Raw genomic sequence first — 27,320 nt, forward strand, 5'->3', positions numbered from 1 at the left:
TTATATCTCTCTGCCACTGCTTAAAAGGTAAATCCGATGTAATAATGGGTATCATTTGAAACAAAAATAACATTCTAGGTAATACATTCATTTTGATCATTGCAATTCTTCCCAAAAGTGATAGTTGTAATTTTCCCCATTTTAATAGGTCTTGTTTAATTTCATTCCACACTTTTACATAGTTATTTTGAAAAAGCATACAATTCATATTTGTCAAAAGGACTCCCAAATATTTTACTTTCTTTTCAATTTGGAAGCCAGTCTTATCCATCAATTTTTTTTCTTGAACGTTCATATTCTTTGTTATAATTTTTGTCTTCTGTTTGTTTATTAACTTTGAACCCTGCCACTTCTCCAAATTCTTTTAATTTTTTCATTAAAATTTCAATTTCCTTTAAAGGTTCTTCCAACATAAACACCAAGTTATCTGCAAAAGCCCTCAGCTTATATTTCTTCTTTTTAATCTTTTTTCCTGTAATTTGATCATCTTGTCTTATATCTCTGTTCAATAATTCTAGAACCAATATAAACAATAGCAGTGACAATGGGCAGCCTTGTCTTGTGGTTCCCAGTCAGATTCTGGGGGCAGTCCAAAAGGTTGTTATTAACCTTTAAACCCCTTACATGATTTGGGTCCAAGGTTCTTAGCAGTTGGGCAACAATCCCCCCCCCCAATATCAGCAATAATTTGGGGTCTGCAAAACATGGGGAAACTGTTTACCCATTCAGAGTGAAGGCAGGATGCATTGTCCTCACTCTGATTTGGCTTCATGACATCATTGCCATCCTTGATTAGCTATGTGGTGCCATTATGCTGATTACATTATTCCTAATTGGCAGTATCAGGTAGCCCCAAAGAAGAATCGGCTGATAGGGGTACAGCCAGCAGAAAGAAAAACTGGTGCAAAACCTGGCATCTTCCAGAGAACATTTTAAGAAGCCCCCAAATTCCCTTTTTTGCACTGTAAATGTTCACCCATGTTTGACATAGCCCTGCTTAGGGGTATGCCTTCTTGCCTATGAACCTTTCTGAGCATTAGTAAGAGGCCCTTCCCACAGGCAAGTGTGGTTGGTCACTGCATTAACAGAATGCTGTCCTAGATAGGCCTTTGGTCTGATCCAGCAAGGTTCTTATTGAGGTACCCCAGATCACGTGAAGTTCAGAAAATGGCTACAAAATATCACTGGTTGCATTAGGCTTGTGGAACTCCTTGCCTGGGAAAACCCATTAAGGGTGCAATCCTATGCATGTGTAGACAGAAGACAGTCCTACAACTCCCAGGATTCCCCAGTCAGCAAGTCAATGACCATGCTGGCTGAGGATGCGGGGAACTGTAGTTTGCCATAAATTATGGCAAAAAACCAGCCATTTTCCTATTCCTGTACGTACGGGAAGCTATTCCATGATTGCATAAATTATGCCGGGACTCCTGCCGATTGGTCTTCAACCACACACCACCCCTTTCTGTTTCCAAACTCCCTTCCTCCGGGTTTTGTCCTTTTAGCGCCTCCTCTCACGTAGCGTGGAGGGGCGTGGCTTCGCCGCCGCCGCCGGGGCCTGGGACCCGGATGGCCGTTTAGTCGGTGCTTAGACGCCGAGGCTGCCACATCGGGCCTGGGACAAATTACAAAGTAGGGGGAGGGGGGGATAGCGTAATCCGCCTCCATCCTCCGTCTAGGACTCCCTTCCGCCCCCGGGAAGCCCGTATCCGGAAAGAGCGGACCGAGCCCGAGCCGTCGAGGTGGGTATCGGCCTGGTTCGTTCCCAGTAAGCCTGTCTTCGAGCTCCCAGAAAGCGGCGCTGGTGCGAGGAGGGAGAATGGGTCGGGTTGAGCCGGTAGAACGTTCAGGCCTCCGCCATTTTGTCCCCTGCTTCATCCGTCTTGAGCTCTCTTTCCAAACTGAATCCGCCTCCATCCGCCCCTCGGGCCGCACTCTCCGCTCCCCTGAACCAGACCTGCCCTTCCCAGAGCGCCGCCCTTGTTGCTCTTGGTGGGTATTTGCCCAGGTAGAGGGTACTTGGGCGCCGAATTGTCATCCCAAGTCGAGCCGCCTACAAAGAGGTGAGAGAAGCGGGTGCCTACAGAAAGAGGCGCCCTCTTGTTTTCACCCACCCCCAAACCGGTTCCCCTCAGGCCAAAGCCGGGGGGGGGGGGCCGTTATTGAGAAAGGACAGTAACTTGCCTGTCGGAGTTTCAGGCGGAGTTCAGTTATGACCCCATTTCCCCCCCCCCCCCATTTCACGGCACACCTGATAATTGGAGAGAGAAGAATCGCCTACATTTGAAGGGGTGTTGTGAAGGAGGGGTGGAAACAACGGTCCAGGGTGATCCTGGGGCAAGTGTCTGGGGAGGGGGGTGTAAGAGCGACCCGAGCCATTTAATCGCCCAGCAAGTATCCATCTTTATGGTTGCTCAGAAATATTGAGGCTATTTTTGAGGTGGGGGCTGAGATGCCAGTGAAATTGAGGAGGGAGCAAGAGGTGCTTTCTCCCCCGCTCCCTGGATTTTATTTCATATCTTTAAAAGATTCCCCATCAAAACCTCAGATGACGTCTAAATGGAGACTGAAGTGGAGAAACGGCGATAGCTTGCTTTTATTTAATTTTTCTAAAAGATGGGAGGCAGAAGCTCTAGGATCTGGTGCTGAATCCGACGATTCCTTTATCCTCTTTGTATTTCGCCATTATTTCCACAACATTTGTGTGGAAGGTGCAGGTGACTTGATGCTTCTCAAATCCAAAACGCCACTCCTGGGGAGCAGGGTGGATGACTGGGGAGAATCACTTTTTCACCCCAGCATACGTACCTTCATACCTTCAGTATGGTATCGACCTCTGGGATACATGATTCTGCTGGAACAAGGAAATCAAGTAAATTGAAATCCATGTTACTATCTATAGAGGCCTTTCTTATTAAAATAAAACAATCAGCTAGCAAAACCCAAATCTATTGAAGGAAGGGATAGATAGCTTGATTAGAAGCTGTTTTTGTTAAGGATGATAATTGCATTGCCCCTGAGGTTTGCAGTTCATAGTTTAAAAATCTATTTCTACCCTTTAGATTCAGTCTATATTTATTTTTCCAAACCTAGGAATAGATCAAGGGGAGGTTGAGGTGGTGGAGAGGAGGTGTGGCAGGTGTTCCCATAATTTTAGGCAGGAGTAATATTTGAAGAGGGCAGCTAAACCAACCTCTTCAGTACCTACCCTAAAACCACTCTAAATTGAGAAGATGCTTCTCAATTTTCAGGGAGAAGACCTAAATAAAAGCAATACTGAGGTAGTCATGAAGTTGATGCTGCATTAATTGTGAGGTGAGCTCATATAAAAACCCATTTTACTGCAGCTGCACTTTAAAAAATATCAACCTGTTTAATAATTGAGGAAGTTTTGATTATGGTTTTGAGGTGGCAGTGAAAATCTAGTCCTGTTAGTGCTAAAGTGCTAGTATTCATGCTTGAAGGTGTTTTATTTCTTTAAATCCAGTTCATAGAAAATCTATCTGTTTAGGGAAGATAAACATATCTCTTTGGGAGTAGTACTGAAACAAGGGGTGGGTGTGCCTTGTGGAAAAGGCAGAGGGGCTAGTTAATGGGTAAAGCTTTGCGTTTCTTGTAGCAATTCTAAACACAAAATCAATTGGGGGGAGAGGAAGGATCCCCTCCCTTGGGCTCTTAAATGGGCTTTTGTGGCATATTTCCCCTCTTTTTGTTTGGTATTTTTTAAAAATAGGGCACAGCCAGAATTAATTTAGTTTAAAAGCAGAGTTCGAATTTCCCAGCATTTTGGTAAGAGGGTGGGGTGATAGTGATCTGAAGGTGCTGGCACACAAAAAAGGAGAGCTAATATGGCTCCCTTTCATTTCAGAACCATAGGTCTCTGAATGGGGTGATTTCCAAAATATAGGGTGTGTTTATGCAGCAAGAAGGGTGCTCCCCCCCCCCCCGCTTGAAGGTACGCCTCAAAATACTGGATAACACTGAAAAGCAAGGCAGCTTTTGGATGAGTGTCTTAACTGGGTCCTTGTCAGGTTTACTGTGCATACAAAAAAGGTGTAGTGATTTCAATAAAGGATTAGAGATGAAATGAAATAGCTAAATCTTGTATTTCTGGATAAGTGAATTTGCCATTAATTGCATATGATCTAAATATCAAGCCCTTTTAGTGCAAATTCACACAGTGCTGCTGGTCGTAGTTGTGCGGTCGAGTGAGAGTGCAATGCCTTGGGGGTGCTCTCAGTTCCCTTCCCCCATTCTTTCATAGTCTTGGATCTCGTTTTTAGCATGTTCTTTTGGGGGGCTAAATGTAGGGAAGGGTTGTGAGCATGTCGCTGATGAGGCGGTGGCTATTTGTTTCCCTGCTTGATTCAAAACCATCCTTTAAAATGGTTGTTCAAGGAAGACCGTCTCATCACCAGAACAGGAACAGATGCCTTCCTGTTCTGGTGATGGAATTTAGGGGGCTTGTTTTTTCATTGAAATGCCTTCTGATTTGAGGTTTTTTTCATTTTGATAATACATATTGGTTTCTGTTGTTAACATGGTTCAAACTAGGAGTCTCTTCTCTGACTTTAAAATCTATTCCACTCTAATGCAGCTTTGGGATTCTGCAGATAAATTGAATATATTAATAATTAATGGTTGCTGATTCAGTATAAGGGTGGCTTTGAAATGGGAGGGGTCTTTTTCCTCTGAACAAGCAATAAAAATCATTAAATTGAGGTTTTAATCACTTGAATTATTAAACATGCAGATTTATAAAGTTGTTAAAACATGTGGATTTATAATAAATGGATAGCCAGGGCTCCAAAGGATGGTATACAATTAAAATCAAATAGGATGGGAAATGTATATTCCAGAAAGACTGTATAAATAATGGGTTTTAAAATATCAGCTGCTACTAGTAAGATGTGCTATTTTTAAAATTGCTATTGGCTTGTTTTTGCTCAGGTGCCATTATACGTGGTTGTGCAGTGCTGGGGGAATTGGACATCTTAGATATGTATTATGTAGTGAAAGTACAAAGAGGGCTGTGATATTAGATGCCTTTTCAAAAGGTCAAACAATCCTGTTAAAACCCTATCAACTTAAAACTATCTAAAATCACAGGTAATAGAACAAAAAATGACTACCTTTGCAGTTTGGGCATTAGGAAAGTGACCTGAATGATTTACATGGGGTGCTGTTAATAGAGTGGGAACTTCGAATGATAAGCTCATAAGGTAATACTAATTAACATATTGGGGGTTTTAATGGATCAAATCATTTTATAAACACAGTCACCCTGATACATCTAGGGGCATCTGCACAGTCTAATGACTGCTGTGCAAGTGGTTCCAGGCCTGATCCAGCTGTGGTCAGATATTGAGCAATAATGCTGATCAGCTGTCTGACAGAGGGAGCAGAGAACTGGCTCCACTGAACACTTGATCAGCGCTATTGCTGATTATCTGACTACATGAGGGCCAGTGTTGGGGTTATAGAACAGGCCATCCTAGGAATATTTTTTTACATCTTCAGTTGACATAATCGGCATTAAAACTGCATGATTTGGGAGGGTAAAATGCTCAAATTCTGATCCATTTTATGATGCATCATTGACTATCACCTTTAAATCAAGATTCTTTTATTGTTGAGGGGCAGCTTTCAATGTACCTTCAGTTCTGCAGAAGAATTTATAAATGAATAGGGCCCTTTGTGACCATTAGTGTAACATGAATTATTGATAGCGCCTATAATGTATAAGCTGATAGGATGGTACTCTTTAGATCTTTTATTCCTACAGGATGACACTTTACAGATTGGCATGTAATTAAGTGTAATTATGATTTAGATGTTAGAAGCCTTTACTGTGACATGTGCCTGATAATGGATTAACCGCCACTAGAATCTTAAATGCATTCCTCTGTATATCAATTAACACAATATGTCAAAAATTCAGTGGTTCTCTTTCTGCCTCTTTCTCGCTCAAGAGCTGCTTGAGTGTTGTGTGACACCATGTGCCCAGGGTGTGTGTTTGAGTAGCACTACCACATTGGAAAGCCAGTCACATCATTCCCTCCTACAAAATTGGCATCCCATGGTGTGTTGATTGTGTGGGGAAGGCCGCTGTGACTGTGCTGTTCAAGTATACCCTCCTTTGGTGTGCTGTTGCACTAAGCTGATATAACTTTTGCATGTTCAGTGGTACGTTCAGTGGTAAGTCGCTCCAAATATCAGATTGTGGAGAAAAACAAGGAGTCATCACCTTCAGGCCTTGCTTGTGCATACCCAGAGGGGTTTAGCTGGACATTGGTTTAAAGCTGAATGCTGGCTTAGATGAACTGATCCAGCAAAACAACGTTCCTGTGTGGTCATTGCATGATTAGGCAGACATATCGGTAGTTTTGAAGTGTGGTGGATAAATTTCATACCAAGAGCGTTTTTAAAGAACTTTTGTTCTCAAAATTCCATGGGCTAGATGCCAGGCTGTTGATAGGCTTCTAGTACAAAACTGATTTTGAAATTGAAGCTCTAGAATGGGCAACTTTTTTTCTGTTTAGGGCAGCGTTCCCTTGCATGTATGCTCTTGGGGACCAGGACCAGAGCTGGCATCGCCCCTCCCTCTTAAGATCATCTCCACCCTACACTCCTTGGGCTGGTTTGCACGACATGGCCAGCTGACCATGGGTTATTTTGAATATGCTACCCCGAGGGAGGGTTACCGTGTCATGCAAACCTGGGGGTTACGTGAGGATTGTTTAACGCGTAAATAACCCTCATTGGCCAGGTTCATGTGACACAACAACCCCCAAGTGGGGCCTTCATATTCAAAATGTCACCTGCATGCACCATGGCTCATTGTGGGTTAAACAACCCCCAATTAGCCCACTGTGTTCTGTGAACCATTCACTTTTTTTTCCTCTCAAGACTTCTGAGAGAGAAATAGATTGGGGTGGTGTAGCTCTTAGTAGAAATCATCTCTATTTCTCACACTTGTATACCCCATCCATTTCCTTTCTTTCTCTCTCTCTCAAGCACATATTCATTCTGTCCCATTTTCTCTTCCCCCCTCCTTTTTGCCTCACCCCATTTTTGCCCCGCTTCCTCCCTCCGCCCCCCACCTCCAGGACTCACTGCTTCATCTGGCACCACTGGTCTACATCAATCTAGCTGCTGTCTTGAGGAGAAAAGGAGAGACTGGCAAGCAGGCAGACATGAACAGGAACTTGGAGGCCCTACAGTAGAGTGCAGTAGCTAAAGCAGCATAGCATCCGTGGAAAGATGCTCTAGCCACCATGTTCTGGTTGTGCCTCTGAGCTCATGTGTTTGCCTGCCTATTGGCCTCTCTCTCATTGTTATGGCAGGTGTGGCCTCTAGTACTGGAAGGAATGGGGAGTCACTGGGGGCCACATAAAAAAAGGCTGAGAGCTGCATGCAGTCTGTGGGTTGCTTATCTCTAACCTAGAGAAGCGGCAGTCAAAAGGTAGATTGGGGTCTACTGGAGATCTCTGCGTGATCTGCAGTTTCTGAATCCCAGTACTTAAATGAGAGCAAGGAATATTGCAAGAAAACAAAAATCTGGCATGGCAGGCCTTGTGCCAATTGATTAACCCTATCTGTAAAATAGGAATAATAATTTGTTGAGCCCAAATGTTGTGATTACTAATATGTAACCAACCACTGGCAAGGTCATCTTAACTACAGCCTAACCAAATTTCCAATGAAAGTGTGGCCCATTTGGAATAGAAATAAACACTGCCCCCCAACACATACTGGGTTGGATCCAAAATCTGCCTTCTGCAAGAGGAAGGTTGCAGAAGGGGATCTTTTGGAGATCACACTTCCCCCCCCCCACACACACACACACCACAGCTTTCCCCATTCAGCAGTGTCTCCTGACTCTGTAGCATTTTCAAGGGGCTGGAAGAGCTTCTGTGGGAGGGAGGGAACGGGGAGATCCATTTCCACCAGTGCAGTTGAGCCACTACAAATATGGAACCCACTGAATTTCAGATTAACTATAACTTTCATGTTTGTATGACTTTGTATTCATGTTTGTATGACTATATATGGGAGTAAGACACGTTACACTGCCTACGTTATTTGTATCTTTATCAACCACCTTTTCAACAGTGCATTCTTTCTGCCTACCTCCTAATGCTCTAAACATGTAGTTTAGAGCTTGATAATGAGCTAAAACCCCCTCAAGATTGACTAGTGAGGGAGGCATTGAGAGTTTGAGTCCTTTCTTTGCCCTCCCATTCATTGCTGGTGGGAGACCCTGCATTTTTTCTTGGTCTGACTGTATTCCAATGGAGTGTAGGATAAGTGGGATTGGATGTTGGAAATTGGCTTCTCTGTAAATAGATGACTGGTTTGCATGGTTTACTCAATGTCATATTTAAGTTCTTGTGAAAGGCAGTTATTCCTACAACTGTAGCAGGCAAAATAAAGTAAATGGACAGACAAAGGACTTGTGTAAGGCAAAGAAGCTCTGCCAAGTAGATGCTTTCAAACTGCCAAACCACTATGAGGACTAATAACTTACTTACATAAAAGCTCAGAATTCTATGGATCTAGATTCTGCCCAGGGGTATGACCCAGCCTGAGACTGGAGGTCAGAAGGAAGAATATGTAACTGTAAAAGGTGCGGAAGCTCTACCTGGTGTTTGCTTGTAAGTGTCAGCTGTCTCTGCTGACATGAGACTTTCCATATTAATTAACAATTCTTTCCTTTTGGGGAGTGATTTTGTTTGCTCTCCTTTAATGGGCAGTTCAGTTGCAAAAGGTAAGCAAAGCCCAGTCTATCAGCCAGAAGTTGCCTGCTAACTTCCCTTAATATATTTTTACATTTTTCAAGTTGAAGTCACGTCATTCTGGCCCAAGTGGTCCTCAGGGTGCTTCATAGCAGACATGTATAAGAGAGTTAGAATGTAACGCATCAAAATAAAATTAAAAGGATACAGCGGTATCAACCAATGAGGGCAGTTAAAACTAGGCCTGAAAGCCTTTTGAAACACAGGCATTCAGTGTATTTTTCTAAATAGCCCCAAATGAGTGGGGCTATATTCTACTGCTGAAAAGGCCCTGCCTTCTCATTTGCCTGCCTGGCCGCCAGGGCCAAAGTACTCAAAGCAGAGTCTCCTGGGATGACCTGAGCCTGCCGGAGGAAACACCTGGTAAAGATACCTAAGGTAACGTGAACCCAGACCTTTTAGGGCTAAACTACGCTAAGTGGAAATTTCCTTTGTCATATACAGTTAAAATATTTATACCCTAGCCTTTTTAAAAACAACATCAGAACAGCTTCTAGTAACTATATATATAATTTACACTTGTGTGTGCATGTGTGTAAAACACTAAAATCACCAATACATAGTTCAATAAATTAAGCCACTTAATTGCTAACAGCCTTTCCATTTGGCAAAAATAGCCTGTCTTACACATCACGTTGCCTGCCTGCCTGCCTTTTGTAACTGTAACATCACTCATATGATGCCATGTCATACCAAAGCAAGGCAATGAGCCAGAAATGTATGCAGCTCCATAAGGCAGCCAGACCCTGTTCAACTGTAAGTGTGGGACTTGCTCCAGTAGCTGCAGAATAATGGTTCTGTGGCTTGTGTGTTGCCCACCCCAGGCAGCAGATCGCTTTAATCTAGGTATGGTTTCCTAATAGTGAGTGCAATTGACCCTTGCACAATTCATGAAGGAGGAGGTGAGCTCTCCTGTTGAGGACTTTGTGGAGAACTTGGTCATCTCTGCAGTGTGACCTTTATTTGTTCCATAGCCTCTGTAAATGTGAAGTCAGAGTAGACAGAGTTAATATTGTCCCTCTGGCCTTGCAAACTGCAAAATCGTATTAAACATCAGAGGCTGCAAAAATCATGAGCTCCTAGGATTTCTTTAGACTGCCCTTAGGAGGAGGGCTATAGGTTGATAGAGTAGCTGCTCCCAGATCTCACTGGTCGGTCAGGTGTTCGTTGCGAATAATTGAATTTGTTGTTGTTCAGTCATTAAGTCGTGTCCAACTCTTCGTGACCTCATGGACCATAGCATGCCAGGCCTTCCTGTCCTCCGCTCTCTCCTGGAGCATGCTCATGTTCATATTCATTGCATCGGTGATGCTATCTAGCCATCTCATCCTCTGCCGTCCCCTTCTCCTTTTGCCTTCAATCTTTCCCAGCATCAGGGTCTTTTCCAGGGAGTTTTCTCTTCGCATTAGGTGGCCAAAATATTTGAGCTTCAGTATCTGTCCTTCCAATGAGTAGTCAGGGTTAATTTCCTTTAGGATGGACTGATTTGACCTCCTTGCAGTCCAGGGGACTCATAAGAGTCTTCTCCAGCACCACAGTTCGAAAGCAACAATTCTTCAGCGCTCAGCCTTCCTTATAGTCCAGCTCTCACAGCCATACATTACTACTGGGAAAACCATAGCTTTGATTAGACGGACCTTTGTCGGCAAGGTGATGTCTCTGCTTCTTACTATGCTGTCTAGGTTTGCCATAGCTTTCCTCCCAAGGAGCAAGTGTCTTTTAATTTCATGGCTACAGTCACCGTCTGCGGTGATCTTGGAGCCCAAGAAAATAAGATCTGTCACTGCTTCCATTCCTTCCCCTTCTATGTGCCAGGAAGTGATGGGGCCAGATGCCATGATCTTCGTTTTTTTAATGTTGAGTTTCAAACCAGCTTTGTACTCTTCTCTTTCACCCTCAACAAGAGGCTCTTTAGATCCTCTTCGCTTTCTTCCATTAGGGTGGTATCGTCTGCATATCTGAGGTTGTTGATAATTCTCCTGGCAATCTTAATTCCGACCTGTGAGTCATCCAACCCGGCATTTCTCATGATGTACTCTGCATATAAGTTAAATAAGCAGGGTGACAATATGCAGCCTTGTTGTACTCCTTTCCCAATTTTGAACCAATCGGTTGTTCCATGTCTGGTTCTTACTGTTGCTTCTTGACCCTCGTACAGGTTTCTCAGGAGACAGGTAAGGTGGTCTGGTACTCCCATCTCTTTCAGAATTTGCCAGAGTTTGTTGTGATCCACACAATCAAAGGCTTTAGCGTAGTCAATGAAGCAGAAATAGACATTTTTCTGGAATTCTCTTGCTTTCTCCAAGATGCAGCGAAAGTTGGCGATTTGATCTCTAGTTCCTCTGCCTCTTCGAAACCCAGCTTGTCCTTCCAGAAATTCTCGGTTCACATACTGCTGAAGCCTAGGTTGTAGGATTTTGAGCATCACCTTGCTGGCATGTGAAATGAGCGCAATTGTACAGTAGCACTCCCAAACCTCCCATGTGTGCATGAGTTGCCCTTTCCAATAACCCTGGCTTCTGTATAGTCCCAAACTCCCCTACTTTTCCTCGTCCTTGCAAGGGAATGGACCATAGCTCATTGGCAGAGCACATGCTTTGTAAACAGAAGGTCTGGCTCAGTTCTTACAGGTTCTTGGGTAGCAGGCTGGGATAGACTTTTGTCTGTGACCTGCCGCCAGGCAGAGTAGCAGTCCTCGGTTAGAGCACAGTGGTTTGGCTCCATATAAGGGCAGTTTTGTATATTAAGCCTGAATTCAGCTTAGGTGGGAGGAGGCTGGGAAACTCTCTGCTGGAGACCTTGGAGGGCCACAGTCAGTCAGAATAGTTCGACTCTGCGTAAGGCAGCCTCATAGGTTCTTTACCCCAGCGTGTTCCTTGGTCCCTGTTGTTGACATGGCTCATGCTAAATGCATACTGAGGAATAATGGTTGTTGTTGTTCTTGTTTTATTGCTGCCTCCTGCCAGGTGGAAGTTGAAGCCTTTTAGCGTCCCAGACAGGCTCCCATCCTTGCCTCTCCTCGATCCTGCACCTGTCACTGAGACCTTGTACATCCTCCATGCCGGTTTCCCTGGTCCTGGTTTCAAAGTGCAAACCAGGGCCATGTCCTTAAAGAGAGCCACCAGAAATTGACACTATATTACTTAAAATGATTTGTTACCTGTCCTGGATGAATAAAAAAACCAGTGGCATATGTCAATAAAAAAACGCTTCAGAAATGACATCTGAACTGAATGCAAGCAAACATGTTAAATTCTAGATTTATTTTATAACTCGATTTATGACGCTCAGCAAAAATATGAATTAAAATCTGTTACCACATAGGGGAAACATTTGACTTCTGAGGCACGTGTTATAGATGTTGTGCAATTTATCATATTTGTTGTGGCAGATTATGGATAGGACTATCCAAACAGCGTGGACATTTACTTTCCATCTTATGCCGTTATGTACATCCCTATGTGCTGCCTTGGCACAGCCGTGGCTCCACCTACTTGCATAAGAGCAACATCATGTTAACAATGCAGTATCATAGGCAGGCAGTTCTTATTGTCCTTTTGGCTGAGTATGGTAGAAATATTTTGGCTGGTTACCTTTTTATTACCAGGATTTGTCGCATTTATGAACTGTTCAGCTACTTGCTGATTCAGTTTCACTTTGGTGGGTTGTGAAGGTTTAATGGCTGATAGCTTGATCTAGGTGCAAATCTAGATCATTTAATTGGTGCGTTATGAGATGGGAGCTGTTTCCTGTAGCTGGGATCTGGCTAGCTGTCTTGGGGCAGAGAATGGGATTGTGGGAAGGTTATCTTCAGTTTGAGTCCCAGTGTTGGGGATGTGTGGCACTATTTCAAGGGCCAGTAAATAAAATCCTGGTGCCTTTACAGTCATAACCTTGCTAGTTTTAGCCTGCATCAATTTCCACGCACAGAACCCTGCCTTGCAATGTTGAACCTTGTCACAGTTGGAGAAATCTTGATTACCAAGTCTGAGGTGAGTGTTTCACTGGAAAACCATCAAGCCCATGTACAGACTTTTTTTCTCTCTCTTTCTTGCAAGTCAAGGGATGAAAAAGTTTGTACTTCCTGGTGCGGTTCAGCTTAAGAGTTAAACTGAGAGAGTCCCAATTCCTAGAATGAAAAAAAAAAAAGCTGTGAATGGGAACATTCAACTCCTTCCCTGTCCCCTCCCCATGGGGAAATAGCTCTTGATTTTCCTGCCTGTGGCATTAGAGGCTGCTGAGGAGATCTGGTGAGTGAAAAGTGTATTGGGGTGGAGTCCCCTTGGGTGTGAAATGCAAGCAAGGGTAGTTGGAATGGGTTGCAAATGTCCAGGTAGAGAGAAGCCCAGCTTCTCCTACAGTTGTTGGCCAGAATCATGCACTGCTGTTTGTAATGCGTCTTCCAGCCTCTCATGTAATAGTCTGCACACAGAACAAGTGCTTGGCTTTGCAACACTCGGGACTGGACTAGATGACCTCCAAAGTCCTTTCCAATTCTATCATTCTTCTCTGAGGCTCTGGGAAGGTAATGGTGCATGGTGCAAATCTTGTCTCTCTGCTTAAGCGTGTGGGTGTCGAGGGGAAAAGTAAGAGTGCTTTTAAATAATCATGGGTGTGTATGTGTTGGGGAAAGAGATTCCTTTTATTCTAAACCATCCAGGAGAGATGTTTCTAATCCTATTTATAGATAGGATTAGCTTTTTGGCTGATCAAAACATAGTTGGCCAATTGACTGGTCAGATATTGGCCAGGTGTTTAAAGTGTTAATGTAGTAGGACTAAAATGGAGAGAGAGAGTTAAAATGGCTAAAATGGAGAGTTTTTTTCAATACAAAGAACAAGTTAGAACTTTGTTAACAGTTGGGAAACAGGAATTAAATTCTAAGCTAATCACAGTAGTTGTATTGTGATTGTTAGCTGTAAACAACTAATGTCATGCAAATACGTGTCACCCCTATTCAAGAGAGAAAATAGTTATTGGATTTTTTTAATTGGAATCCTGGGGGGATGGCTGGGGATGACAGGAGTTGTAAGCCAGCGCACCTAGAGGGCACCAGGTTGGGGAAGGCTGCAGTAGCTTTTCAGTGTGATAGTTATTGGTCTGTGGGTGCCTGCTCTTCAGTGGGGTGTATGTGTGGGGACCTGAAGAGCTGGGGACTGAGGCACCCCTCCTGTGTTTGCTATTGGGGGATGCTGTGATGCAATCAGATGTGTAGGTTTACGCTTGCTTAAGAACATTCCTGGCTTCATGGAATGTTTGACCCTGTTCAGATATATATAAGAAATCAAAAAACAATAGCTTGTCAGTCAGTTGACCAGCATCCTTACCTGTAAATGGTTCTGATCAGCCTTACAAATAGGCACTAATGGCGTGGTCAGCCTTCCCCCACCACACCATTGTTCTTTTCTCCAGCCTGGATGCTCCCCTTCACGAACATGGGAGTTGTCTTAACTACAGTTTATTGTGCTTTTCTGAAGTAGATGTGAAAAGATGCACATCTCACCATGATTAGTCTGGGTAATATGTTGGGTTTGTACAGGAAAGAGCCTGTCAACTGGCTCTTGAAAATAGCAGCTGCTGATCGATGGGAAAGGATGGAGTCAGGACTGTTGAGAGTTTTCTTCCTTTTAGTCACCCCCCTTCCTCATCCAACAGAGGCACGTTTCGCGGGGAGCCAGGAGGAACCATCATACTCAATGACCTTACAGCGCAATGTCAGATCGTTTGGGGCAAACAGCAAAGGGGAAGGATGGAAAAAAGTATTCATCGCTCAACCTGTTTGATACATACAAGGGCAAGTCCTTAGAGATCCAGAAACCTACAGGTAAAATGTCCAGTGTTTCGGGGGCTGCTTCTTCCCAGTCCTGTTCTCAAAGGAGGAGGTAGTTGCCATGATGAACCTGCTTTGTCTCTGATGCCCTCCTGATGGCACTCGCAGCGCCCTGAGCAGTTGCCCTCCCCCTCTGAGCTCATCTGAAAGTTGCCATGGATCAGTAAGGGATGTTGTGCTGCAGAACTAGGGGGAGGGCAAAGGTTGCAGCAGCATTCCAGGTCCACATCTAACCCCCTGCTCCTCACCTCCCCGTAGTCACTCCCCGCCATGGCTTGCAGAGTCTCGGTAAGGTTGCCATTGCCCGACGCATGCCACCCCCTGCGAACCTGCCAAGCTTAAAAGCAGAGAACAAAGGCAATGACCCCAACGTCTCACTAGTACCGAAAGACGGGACAGGATGGGCAAGCAAGCAGGAACAGCCAGACCCAAAGAGGTAAGTGGGGAAGCAAGAGCGGTGTCATGATTTTTGGATGGTGCGCTTCCAGGTTTGCCTCCCTCTTGACTTTTTCCTTATTATGGTGCCTTTTCTTTTGCCTCCAGTACCGATGCCTCGACAGCTCAGCCGCCGGAATCGCAGTCACCGCCGGCTTCACAGACATCTGCCTCAAACCAACCGAAACGACCCCCAACAACCCCCGAGGTAAATCTGGGGCAAGAGTGGGGGAGCTAGAGGCAGCCAGTTAGAACCTCTCCTCTTCCTCTGGAGAGTTGTGTGTATTTCATTTCCAGCCTAGGAGGTCCTAAACTTGTTTTTGCAGAGAACTGGGATCTATAGCCCCAACCTCTTCTCCCCTCCCAGATATCCCTCACTCTGACCCAGTTTGTCCCTAGCAGAAGCACCCAGTTTCTCTACTAATCACCATTCAGTATCCCACATATGGGCACTCTCCATCCAGTAAGAAGCAGGTTCTTGTCAGCAAATAGACATGACCAGGCTGGACTAGGAGGCACCTCTCATGTAAGGCGCTCTTTTTCCAGTCTCCCTAGTGAAAGGTTGCAACTTCTGGCATTACATGCACCACAATTCCTGCCTTGAGGTTCGGGTTTTGCCATTGGAATTGATGCACAGCTTTGCAGAATTCTGTCAGCAAAGCTTGTGCCGAAACCTGGACTTTATTATGGCTGACTCTGTAATCTGGTTTGGACATAATGTTCACCTACGGTCTGGCATTACACGCATGAGCTTTGGACTTCAGTGCTCCCCTGTCCTCTGGCATGGCTGTGGGGGTGAGGTCAGAAATTGATTGCTTCTGTTTTTCAAGTCACCTTAATTTAACTCTGTACCTGAAACAGAGTAGGATTTCTCAAAGCGTGTCAGCCTGTTGCACAGTTCTTTGGAGAATGTCTCCCTCTCCCCTCCCTCCCCAGCCTTACTGCTTGGAGCAGGAAAGGCCTAGCAAGGGGAAGAGTTGGATGCCACTTCCCAAAGTTGCAGGGAGCACCTTTGGGAAGCAGCACCCAACAGGCAAGCAAGTAGAAGCATTGGCTTCTGCTTCCCAAGGGCGCTTTCTCTGTCCCTGCACCTGCCGGGTAGTTGGAAGCCTCAGCCATCCCACTCTCCCTCAGAGCCTGCCGGGCAGTTGGAGCTCCAACCAGCTAGCAGGTGCGGAGGTCGAGAAAGCTGGCAATGGAGAACTCCTATCATTGGACTCTCATGTCCTAAGTGAACAGCAGAGCCCTGGAGGAGGGGGTTACACTTCCTTCAGAGTTTGTCTTGGCAGGAAGACGAGAGAGCCAGGTGAGGCAGTCGGGAGCTGTAGCAGGCTGTGTCTTCCAAGTGCATTTGCTCCTTCAGGCAATTGGAGAAGTGCCGGGGCGGAGCACTAAAGAGGTGGCAGGAGGGGTGTTAGTGTGCCTGGGAGCTTCACACCTCCTTCTGCGGCCATCTGGTGTTGGAGCTTTGGGCGTTTGTGGGAACGTTTGAGATAGGGCTCATCCTTATAACCTGTTCTCAGTCCCTTAGAAATGAGGTCTCTAAGCATGCACAGGCTTGTTTTCTACAGTTCTTCTCCCCCCATCAACTGTAGTCCCAGGGGTCCAGCTTGATCCTAAGCATGCAAATTTGTTCAGGAGTAACGCCCATGGTATTCACATTGATTGAAGGATATTAGGCAGAGTGAGGCAGCTGCCTCAGACACCTGATTTTGGGTGTCATGATTTTTTGGCCAGCTCTGCCCTAAGCATCTATCTTAATTTTTAGCCCTCTCAAGCAACCCCTAGTGATAGAAAGTTTGAGAACTCCAGGTTTAGAGAAACAAGCCAGGATCGTAAACCACAGTTTGAAGTTGGTTTGTTTCCCTAAACCATAGGTAATACTAATCATATTTTGCCTGCGTTCAGACATAATGATTAACTGGAGTTAGCTAAAAACAGACACAAACGTTTCTTGTGTGTGCAAGAGGAGAAGGAGGAACACAGAGAGGTGAGTGCCAGTGTGCATGCGCCAGAGGAGGAGGAGGAACTTATGAGCCTGAGGCTCATTCGTGTGACACTAAATAGAAGTTTAGCATCCTGTCCAAATGAGGCGTGCGTGCATGAGTGAGAGAGAGAGAGAGAGAGAGAATAATTACACAGCAACGGGCAAGGAAGGCTCAGTTATGTGCACTGACCAACCATAAGTCACCCTGCCACTTGTTCTGAGCCACACTCATTTATTGTTCAATCACGGATGTCAAACATTGTTTGTTTTCAAACAAATTGATGTGGTCCTCTAAATTCTGTCAAGTTGCTGAGAACTTCTGATAAAAGGAAGCCAGCAGGAAGGTCTGTTGCTTAATTTTGACCTCCCATCCCTCTTCTTTCAGAATCCCCCTACAGTACCAAGCGGGGTAAAGTCCTGGGCACAGGCCAGCGTTACCCATGGAGCGCAAGGAGATGGTAAGTTGGGCCTCAACTCATGTTGTGTGAAGCTGGGAATTCAGGCACTGGGAAAGATCAAGGAATAGTCCGTAAGGAGTGGTTCTTGTGGTCATTGGAAGCCTTTAGTCTGGCCAGGGCCCTGTTCTTCATCAAGCCCAAGAGCCTGCCTCTTGTTAGGGTGAGGGCCTTTGTATCAGCCCTCCGTTATACAGTCAATAGTGTTTGCTGACTCCTGAGCAGTGGGTTGTGAGTCTTGGTGTCCACTAGAGGGCAAGGCAGAATGCTTTGGTCCAGAGTGACATGTTCAGAGGGGGCTGCGTTCCCTGTTCAATCCAGTGCATTCCATCATCCGTTTCCCAAATCTTGGATTGCCTCCTTCCAGAGGAGCAGAACAGTCCTCCAGAGGCACAGAGACCATGAGGGAGCGGTCTTGTAATGGGATCCACCTGGACTTTCTTTCTCTGACTTCAAGGTGGAAAGGGATCAAGCCTACTGTCGCGATTCTCTCGCGAGGAATTTCCGACCCTGCAGGCGGCTGGCGACCAGGACAAAGCTGGCAAAGAAAAGGACACTACCGATGCGTCGTATGGGCCCGGACCAAACCTCCGCCCCCAAAGTGAGTGCCACCACACAAGCGGCAGCTGATCCACAGCCCTGGGGTGAGGGGATACCCCCTCCAAGGCAGACCAGGGGTGCATCATTCGTAACTTTTCTTCCCCTCCCCCCAATCTCTTGCAGACGCAACCAGCTGGCGGGATGGAGGCGGGAGAGGTACGGACGGGGAGCTGGTGCCTGAGGATGGCCGGGCTGGAGTCGGCATGCAGCCCAACGTCCCACCTCAGTTTCCTCCCTACCGGGGGATGATGCCGCCATTTGTAAGTATGGGAGGTGGCCTGTGTTAGAGAGATGGGGGAAACTGGGAAACTGGCTGGTAACCAGTTCCTCCTCTACCCCACCACAGATGTATCCCCCGTACCTCCCGTTCCCGCCTCCGTATGGGCCACAGGGACCGTACCGCTACCCCACAGCAGAGGCGCAGAGGTAAGCAGAAGGGAGATCGGTAGAATGTGTGATGGTGCTCAGGGGTCCAGGCATTGGGACAGCGGGAGTGTATAGAGGGAGGGCCAGAGCTTGGGTGAAGGAGGAGAACTGTTCTCTGGCAGGAGGTTGGGGCCCACTGGGGGGCACGGTAGAGGAGCCAGAAGATGTGGGTTCTTTGTGGGAGCATATTAGGGTCCAGTAGAAGCATTCTGAAACTGTTTTCACCCATTTGACTTAAGGGCTTGCTTTGATCTTCTCCAAGAGTAAGATCCATGAAGGGCCTGGCTGTGGGAAGAGTTCATATGTTTCAAAAGCAAATCCACGGGGCCAGACAGACCAAGGGGAGCAGGAGATGGCATCTGTGGAATGGTAAATGCCCTTGAGGGGCAGCATTCCTTTCTCCCAGCATCCACACAAAAATGAAGAGGGGTGACTCCATTGGTTTCCCATCAGTGAACACCACAGTCAGGGAGTTGCCGCTGCTGCTGAACCAAGGGTGCAAGGCTACTGTCTGACTTCAAAGGAGCATCTTCTGTGAGTGGCATGATACAGCCTGGCAGCCACTGCACCCTGAAACTCTAGGCCAACCTTCCCCAACCCTGTATTCTCCAGATACTTTGGACTACAACTCCTAGCAGTCATGCTGGCTGAGGCTGATGGGAGTTGATGTCCAAACCATCCGAAGCGCATCAGGTTGGGGAAGGCTGTTCTAAACTATGCCTGCCCACCTTATGTGACTAATACTCCAGTTGTCTGCCCTCTGATCCTGTGAAGAAAAAACAGGCAGGTGAAGAGGATGGACCTCTGTAGGCAGATCCTGCTTCATTCTGCTTGAGCCTTTGGGCCTCTAGGGCAGGAGTGGGCGATTCGTGGCCTTCCAGATGTTTTGGCCTACAACTCCCATCATCTGCATCATTAGCCATGCTGGTTAAGGCTGGTGAGAGTTGTAGGCCAAAACATCAGGAGGGCCACATTTTGCTCATCCCTGGTCTAGGGGGTTACAGCATCTTTTGGTTGGGGAGGAGGACAGAGGTAGGGCTTCTGCTAATGGCCGTCCTGCTGTTTTCTCCATGAATCCCCATCCTGTTCAGGTTCCAGCGGCTCCCGGGACCCCGCCCCTCACAACCCCCAGTGCGTATGACAGAGCCTGTGAGCCGGCCACCCGTCCTCAAACAGGACGACCTAAAAGAATTTGATGAGTTGGACCAGGAGAATGATGAAGGCTGGGCAGGTAACTGGAGAACATAACCTCCGAGCCTAACCCTAGCACCTTGAGCTGTCCGCTGTGTTTATTTGAGACCCAAAAGTTTAGAAGAATTTCCTGTTCGTGACATTTCCTGCCCAGCCCCTTACGACTGAATTGGTCGATCTGAAGCTGCCTGTCTGTTTCCCTTAGGAGCCCATGAAGAAGTGGACTACACTGAGAAGCTAAAATTCAGCGATGAAGAAGATGGGAAGGACTCTGATGAAGAAACCACTGAGAACCAGTGAGAATTGGCAGTGAAGTGCCCGTGTGGCCTATCACCATCTGTCCCACAAAATGGGCACCCAGGATGTCAGTTCCCTGGGAAAGAGAACCCTTGTAATCAGCCCTGCCCACGTGCCACTGTTGAGATGCAGCCCCCAGCCATGTGAGATCACCTCACAAAATAGCAACTTCCATGTGGCTGTGGCTACATCTCAAGGACCCCCAAGTCAAACCCATTCTTGTTCCTTGTCATCCCAGTTCCAAGCCCTGTTTAATCTCTTTCTGTTCTTCTGCATCTGTCCCTAAGCAATGATGAGGCTTCTGGCCCTGACAGCCAATCAACAGGCACAGACACAAAGAAGGTTGGAACTCCGAAAGAGGATCAACTTCTTGTGAAAACGGCCTGGGCTGAAAACTCACATCCCCCAGAGGGTGCCAAAGAGCCACCAGCAACACCTTCCCCTGCAGTCCGGCCGCCGCCCCCACCACCTAACCGGGGCAACTGGGGGCAGCCCAATGATTTCCCGGTGAGTTTACACAGGCTATAAAGCTTGCCAGTGCCCGGCATTGTCAGCTGCCGTTCAGGTGGACCAGAGCATAAGGACTAGGAGCCTGCATTACGTCAAGGGACGTAAAAGTAAATTAAGCTAGAGTCGAGGTTATAGCCATGATGGAAGCTGCCTTCTGCTGAGTCAAACCATTGGTCCATCTAGCCCAGTATCGTCGACACTGACCATTAGTGGCTCTCCAGGGCTTTCAGGCGGGCGTTTTTCCAGATGCCGGGGACCAAACCTGGAACCTGCTACATGCAAAGCAGGTGCTCTGCCACTGAGCCATGGCTGCTATAGGTGTCCAGTGAAGCGAAGGAACAAACATCCTTGTAATGTTGAAAGCTTATTTCACCTAGAAAATCTTACTATCATTGTCTTATGTCTGCCATGTTTTTCAGCTACAGAAGTAACCAAAGCACTTTACTTAAAATAAAAATACAGTAAAAATCAAGACAGGTTAAAATAGTACAATGTATATTTAAAAAATGGCAGCACCTAAAATAGTGGTGGACAACATGTGGCCCCCGGTGCGGCCCCTGCCAAATTTGTAGGGCACCCTGGAAAAAAAAGGGAAAGACACTTTTGAGGAAAAAAGTTGACTTCTTTGACACTTCTGGTGTTCCGCAGCAGCTGCGGATGCCATTCCCCCCGCCGCCCATTTTATTTTTCTTTGGGACTCCTGACTATGGCCTTGGGGGTGTGTGTGAAAATGTCCCCCAGGCCTCCCAAAGTTGCCCACCCCTGATGTAAAACAACAGGTAAGACAAAAATTAAAAGATCTAAAACTTCCAACAAATTGAGACTGTTTTTTAAAGATATAAAAACAGCCATTAAAACAAAATTCTAAAACATCTTACAGATGACATAAGTGATTCATGTGACCAGAATGCCCTGCCATACCAAAGCTGCCTCCACATTAAAAAAAAAAAATCTTGGGTGCCCTGCCCTAACCTCCTCCTTGATATGCTAGTGTTCTGTATGCTGGAAACCCCTCTAGTCTTTTTTCTGTAGAGGTGCATCTCATCATGAGTCCACCCCTGCACACTCCAGTGATGCAGCCCAGATACAGGTTATGCCATCTCAGTGAGAACTCCCCCCCCACACACACACAGTATCCCATCATCTCTTCACAAGGCACCAGGCAGTTAAAACATTCAGAGGGATCATCAGTTCCTACTGCTTAGTTGATAGGCTTAAGCAACACCTGGGAACTGGCAAGAGACAGTGACATTGGGGGGCCAGATAGGGTTGCCAGTCTGTAGGAATGAAGGCACAGGATGGAGATGGGGGACAGAGATGGTGCTTCAGGCAAGGAATAATGCATCTGGCTATGTCAGAGTGGGTTCCCTTTGGTCAGAACACAGTGTATGGAAGTCTAAAAGCGTCTGGACCCCCATGATCTCACTGTGATTTGGCTCTGAGCTGGTCTAGATGTTCATCTATATTTGCTGTGAGAATTGGTCTCCCCATGGTGAATTCCCCACTCTGCACTGCCTTCCCAGACATGTCAGAACTTAATTGTGAGTCATGTCAGTGACAGGCCCCCGGTTTGGATGCAACGATAAGCCAGGATTCTAGGGGAACCCTGGCTTAGAGTGCTTGAGCAGCTTGCTGGTCTGTGGTGCCTGATGGCTCCCACTTGGCTCCTCCTGCAAGTGTGTGTGGTTAAACAAACCATGGTTTATTGTTATATGAGAACTGGGAATTCTGGCTTGGCTCTTCCCGGACAAGCCAGCGTTATAAGCCACCAGAAACCTGGCTTCTCGTTATATCTGAACTGGGTCTGAGTCTCCTTACTCGTGATCCAGGTCAACAGTGTTGGCCTCTGTGGAGAGGGAGTTTGCTCTTCAGTGGCTCTGACTGCAGTAGGTCCAGGAGTAGGAAATTTGCCATGGGAACGCTGATTCCTGTTTGAGGGTATGGTGGACTGGACCTCTAGTGGCAAATCTGGGCAGAATCCCAGGAATGTCAGATGTATTTGTCATAAAATATAGACATCATGCATGCAATCTAGCTGGAAGAGGAAGGATCCATTCTGTATGGTGGATATGAGGCCAGGGTAGGAGGCAAGAGAACATACTGTGAGGAATTGGCATTCAACAAATCCACTTTCCAACAGGCCAGGGCCAAGAGAATCTTTGATCTTGACCAGCACAAGTGCTCAGAGATTTTGCTTTACAGCAGCTAAAATTGGGCTACCAGAAAAACCTGGAGTAGAGTTTGGTGGGGGAGAGATTCTGTTCCCTAGTTCTGAGTGATGCTGGTAAGCATTCCTTCCCCTTCCCTCGCTTTTGGGGAATACAGCAGAACTGATATATGGGCTGGGGCTTGCTGCACCATTTTCAGTCTCTCTCTGGTGGTCAGTACTGTGTGTATTTCTTTCCCTCTCCGTGTGCAAAGCTTCTCCCCCCCTCTCCCATGCAGTCTTTTGTTCTCCTCTCAACACAGTTCTCTTCTGTTCTCCTGGCACGCAGCAGCAGCTGCTTTCCAGCTCCAGCCCTCACCCTGAGGATATATCCCTTCCAAATACCTCCCAGACAACAAGTCCCTGCCATTTCATTCCAATTTTTTGATGAACATTTTTTTCATTTTTTAAAGAACAGGAAGATTTGTGTTACTGGCTGGATGGGAGAGGAGATCTTCACATTTCCTTTTCCATCCCTTCTTTCCCTCTGCATCTCCCTCTACCCAGCCCCACTTGCAACAGGCTTCTCTCTCACACTCCTTTCCACACCAGAATGAAGGAAAAACACATCTCATATATGGACGAGCTTTGGGATGTAAAGGGGAGGCTGCTGTAGAGAAGGAAGGAAAATCTGGAGTAGATTTCTTTTGGGGAGAGGGAGGGACTGGTTTTGAAAACAGATGCTTGCTGTGCTGGAGCTTGCCAGGAAAGTGAGGGCAACATTTATTTTTCAGAAAGAAACTTAATGAGAGATCATTAACGAGATCCAGGCTAATGGGGAGCAGTGTTACCTTGCTGTTTGCCCTTCTCCTTCATTCTGTGGGATGAGCAGGATACTAGATAGAAAGGCAGTCTGCATATGTTTGGAGGCACTATTACAGTTCTGCTGGTTAGTAGAAAGAATTGTTGGCCACTAAAGCCTAGACATAATTTGTGGACTCCTATGAGGAAGGCTTTGTCTCTGAGTTATGTGGGATGTGAACCTGTGCACGGGATGCATTGCAGTCCCGTTTAGGCAGTGAGTCCCATTCCAAAGGCAGCAGAGCAATGAGAATACTGAGTGGCAGAAGCAGGGCAGCTGTTCTTAATGCAGCGTACCCCAAGAAAAGCTGGATTCTGTGGCCTGCTTTGCTTCCTTCTGCTTTTGTGAGTCATGGGGAGGGATCCAGCACTACACCAAGCCTTGTGTGAAGCCCTGGAGTCTTGAACACTGGAAGTCTTCCTTGATTGCCTCTCTAAGATTACACCAGGCATAGCACCTACCCTTTCAGGCATATATCTGCAGTCTTAAGGTCTGACAACTCCCTGTCATTTTCATAAGAGCCAAGATTCTCATGTTAAATGCTGTGCTTGATACCAGATGTTGTGCTTATGTGGTGTGGATTGTGGGGTTAAGTCACCTAAGTGGCCCTTCTCCTGAAGATGCCTGAAATTAGGTGATCTGATGATGGTTTGAGCTAGCCAGGGGTCTCTCAGCTTTGATGAAGTAGCAAGAGAGTAAAATAAGTTGCAAGATAAAATGCTGGAATTTCAGTTCCTGCTGCCTCGCTTAGCAAGGGAATCAGGTTCATTAATGGAGCAGCTGTGAGCCAGGTCTCTTCCTCCTTGCCAGGACCGCCCACTGCGGCCACCTCCCCCAGAGGATGAAGACGAAGCTTGGCGCCAGCGCCGAAAGCAGTCTTCCTCGGAGATCTCTGCCGCGGTGGAGCGTGCCCGACGTCGCCGGGAGGAGGAGGAGCGGCGTATGCAAGAGGAGCGGCGGGCTGCCTGCGCCGAGAAACTCAAGCGGCTGGATGAGAAGTTTGGCACTCCCGACAAGCGCCTGAAGCCGGAGCCATCCAAGGAGCCGCCTGCGCCTCCTCCAGCTCCCCCCCCAGTGCCCTCCACCCCACCTGCTCCCCCAGCACCACCAGAAGAGAAGAGAGAGGCAGAGGAGCCCATTCTGGCGGGCAAAGCGCGCAGTACTGTCAGTGGCGGCGGCGGCAGCAGTGGGAGCAGCTTGGACTCTTCCAGTCCCGGTAACTTGTTTGCTTTGTTCTTAAAAGATATTTATGCTGATGGGGTGGGATAGAGGAGCGAAAAGCAAATGAATCACCAGATTAAAACATGAGGAAATTACCCCCACCCCCCAAAACAGAGTAAAAAACATAAACTGCGGAGATGAAAAGGAGAGTCATCTAGTAAAAATAAAAACAGCAGTAAAAGAATAGTTACAAGGGAGCCGTAATTGAATCTATTAAACTTCAGGAGAATCAGATTGTGAACCATTAGGCACCAGATAATAGCAAAGTAGGTGCCAAGCAGGTGTCCCATAGAAGAGTGCTCCACAACTGTGGGGCCATCACCAGAAAGGACCCATCTCCTCTCACCACCTGCAGAATTTCCGAAGGCGGGATCACCTGGAGAAGGGCTTCATCTTAAAGGGTGGACAAGTTTGACTGATCTCATGAGTTGTTTCACCTGAACAGGTGCCACTTTGTGTGTGTCCTTGTCTAATGATTCTTGGATGCATGGATGAACACCCTCCGTTTTGCAGTGTTGTGTGAAACAGCAGTGAAACAACACACATGCAGGCTATCAGTTGATCTTGTAGTCTTTGAGTAACGACCACTAATATGGGAACTTGCCCTAAAGAATTCAGCTGGAAGTGGGGAGGAAGTCCTCTGTCAGCACCGAGCCACAATCTGTCTTATTTCATTCGTATTATTTATTTATTTCAATATTTATATACCACTCCACATCAAAAGATTTCAGAGTGATGAACTGCAAAGATAAAAGAATAAAACACCATGTTAAAATAAACAAATTCTGAATTTAATTTATAAAACATAAATTAGCTTTTTCTCTCAAACACACATACAATGAAACAAAATTGAGGAACATACCTGTTAAACAAAATATTTAAAATCAGCAGCTGTTTACACCGCATATGAAGTGAAACTGTACACAGTCCTCCAGCAGTATTTTTCTCAAACGTCTTCCTGATCACTAAAAAAAGGTGTGTTAATGCGTGGATTGAAAAGAGTGCAAGGCATGTATTTTTCAGGTTAGTGATATTCATAGAGCAGGCCACCACCACCACCATGGAAGCCCGGTGGCTGCTCAGGTTCACAGTTTGAATTTCTTTAGTACTGGAATGTACGTGAGGAACAACGCCTCAGCTGCTAATCTGAAAGGTACATTTTATTTATTTGGATATTTATAACTACTCTTCATCAAGAGAGATCAAGGCAGTAAACAATAAATATAAATAAAAATGGTCATCAGACACAAAATAAAATACAACAATGAAACCACAGTAAACGGTAGGACAGACTGACTGATTTAAAATGCCTATGAAAACCGAACCCATTTTGACTTGGTGCTGAAACTGTTGTAAAGCCGGCACCAGCCGCAGCTCTTGGGGGAGGGTGTTCCAAGGATGGGGTGCCGCAACAGAGAAAGCTGTTTCCTTAGGTGTCACGTGATAAGTTGAAGCTTCTGTGCGAAGAGCCTCTCCTGCAAATTTTGAGACGCAGTTCTCCGGCTGGTATGGGGAGAGGTGCTCTTTCAGGTTGATAGGGCTGAAGGGTTCTGGAGCTTAAGCTGGGTGAACCCAGCGCCCATTGACTGCTTCACAAAGTTTGCCTCTCTCCTGTATGTGCACTGTAGTCGAGCCGCCTCCGGCTCCTCCCCCCAAGGAAGTACCCGAAGTGAGGGAAGAGCCGCCGGTCCTACCTGGGCCTGCGCTTCTGGCTGCCCCCATCCCTGCCAAGGGGGAGCCCAAGGGGGAGACGGTCCTCCAGGCACGCCAGCCGCCTCCAGCGCAGACTCTGGGCTACTCGAAGTACCAGAAGTCATTGCCTCCTCGATTCCAGCGACAGCAGCAGGTATGGGGAATGGAGACCGGTGCCTGGCCAAGGGACAAGAGGCGTGCTCGGAACGGGAAGGGAAGCACCTGTTGCCATGATGAGCCTTGAGACTAGAGTCTCTGACATCGGCTGATGTCCTCACAGCTACCTGAGCAACATGTGCTTCTCCGCTGAGTGAGAGCCCCGGGCCAAAGAGAACGGGGAGCTCACATTAGGGGGCTGTTGTTGACAGTTGCTCGCTAAGGGGTCGCTCACTCTCCCCCCCCCCCCAATCTCAGGAGCAGTTGTTAAAGCAGCAGCAGCAATGGCAGCAGCAGCACAGCCAGGTCCAGCCCCCCTTGGCAGCTTCCTCTGCCCAGCAGCAGGCAACAGGGGCTCCTCTGGCGGCTCTGGGCCCCTCAGGCAATGTTCATGCTCAACCTGGGCCACCAGGGCAGCAGCAGCAGCAGCCCCCGGCCCCACCTCCAGCGCAGCAAGCTCCGCCCAAAGGCATGTACCCAGGCTCCATTGGACGGCCCCCGCCGATGCCGCAGATGAACTTTGATCCTCGCTGGATGATGATCCCGCCTTACATGGACCCCCGCATGATGCAAGGGCGGCCCCCCATGGATTTCTACCCTCCTGGGGTCCACCCCTCTGGTAAGGAGCCCCAGAGAAGCCCTGGCTCTGCCACTGATTTGCGCGCAGGCAGGGGCAGGAACAGGGCTGGGCAGGGGCGGGAACAGGGCTAGCCA

General features: G+C 46.9%; 1 protein-coding gene across 7 annotated transcripts in view; it reads left to right on the forward strand.

Annotated features, from left to right (window-relative positions):
• The first annotated feature begins 1,528 nt into the window (after window positions 1-1,528).
• PRRC2A (proline rich coiled-coil 2A) overlaps window positions 1,529-27,320 on the forward strand; it is a 40,863-nt gene continuing 15,071 nt past the window's right edge. For 4 of the 7 annotated variants that reach the window (XM_084841006.1, XM_084841011.1, XM_084841012.1 and 1 more), the window contains exons 1-14: window positions 1,529-1,742; window positions 14,454-14,622; window positions 14,887-15,064; window positions 15,172-15,271; window positions 17,436-17,508; window positions 17,963-18,106; window positions 18,229-18,365; window positions 18,452-18,531; window positions 19,623-19,762; window positions 19,928-20,018; window positions 20,307-20,526; window positions 24,348-24,753; window positions 26,387-26,604; window positions 26,865-27,225. In XM_084841006.1, the coding sequence (XP_084697132.1) occupies window positions 14,511-14,622; window positions 14,887-15,064; window positions 15,172-15,271; window positions 17,436-17,508; window positions 17,963-18,106; window positions 18,229-18,365; window positions 18,452-18,531; window positions 19,623-19,762; window positions 19,928-20,018; window positions 20,307-20,526; window positions 24,348-24,753; window positions 26,387-26,604; window positions 26,865-27,225 (2,260 nt within the window). In that variant the 5' untranslated portion in view covers window positions 1,529-1,742; window positions 14,454-14,510. Of the gene's footprint in view, window positions 1,743-1,942; window positions 2,064-12,968; window positions 13,049-14,453; window positions 14,623-14,886; window positions 15,065-15,171; window positions 15,272-17,435; window positions 17,509-17,962; window positions 18,107-18,228; window positions 18,366-18,451; window positions 18,532-19,622; window positions 19,763-19,927; window positions 20,019-20,306; window positions 20,527-24,347; window positions 24,754-26,386; window positions 26,605-26,864; window positions 27,226-27,320 lie in introns of those variants that run through there. The other 3 variants (XM_084841010.1, XM_084841008.1, XM_084841009.1) reach the window with 3 other exon arrangements.

The sequence above is a fragment of the Heloderma suspectum genome, chromosome 2 (genome assembly GCF_057233095.1).
Source record: "Heloderma suspectum isolate Gila_16-S chromosome 2, 16-S_ref, whole genome shotgun sequence".
NCBI lineage: Eukaryota > Metazoa > Chordata > Lepidosauria > Squamata > Helodermatidae > Heloderma > Heloderma suspectum.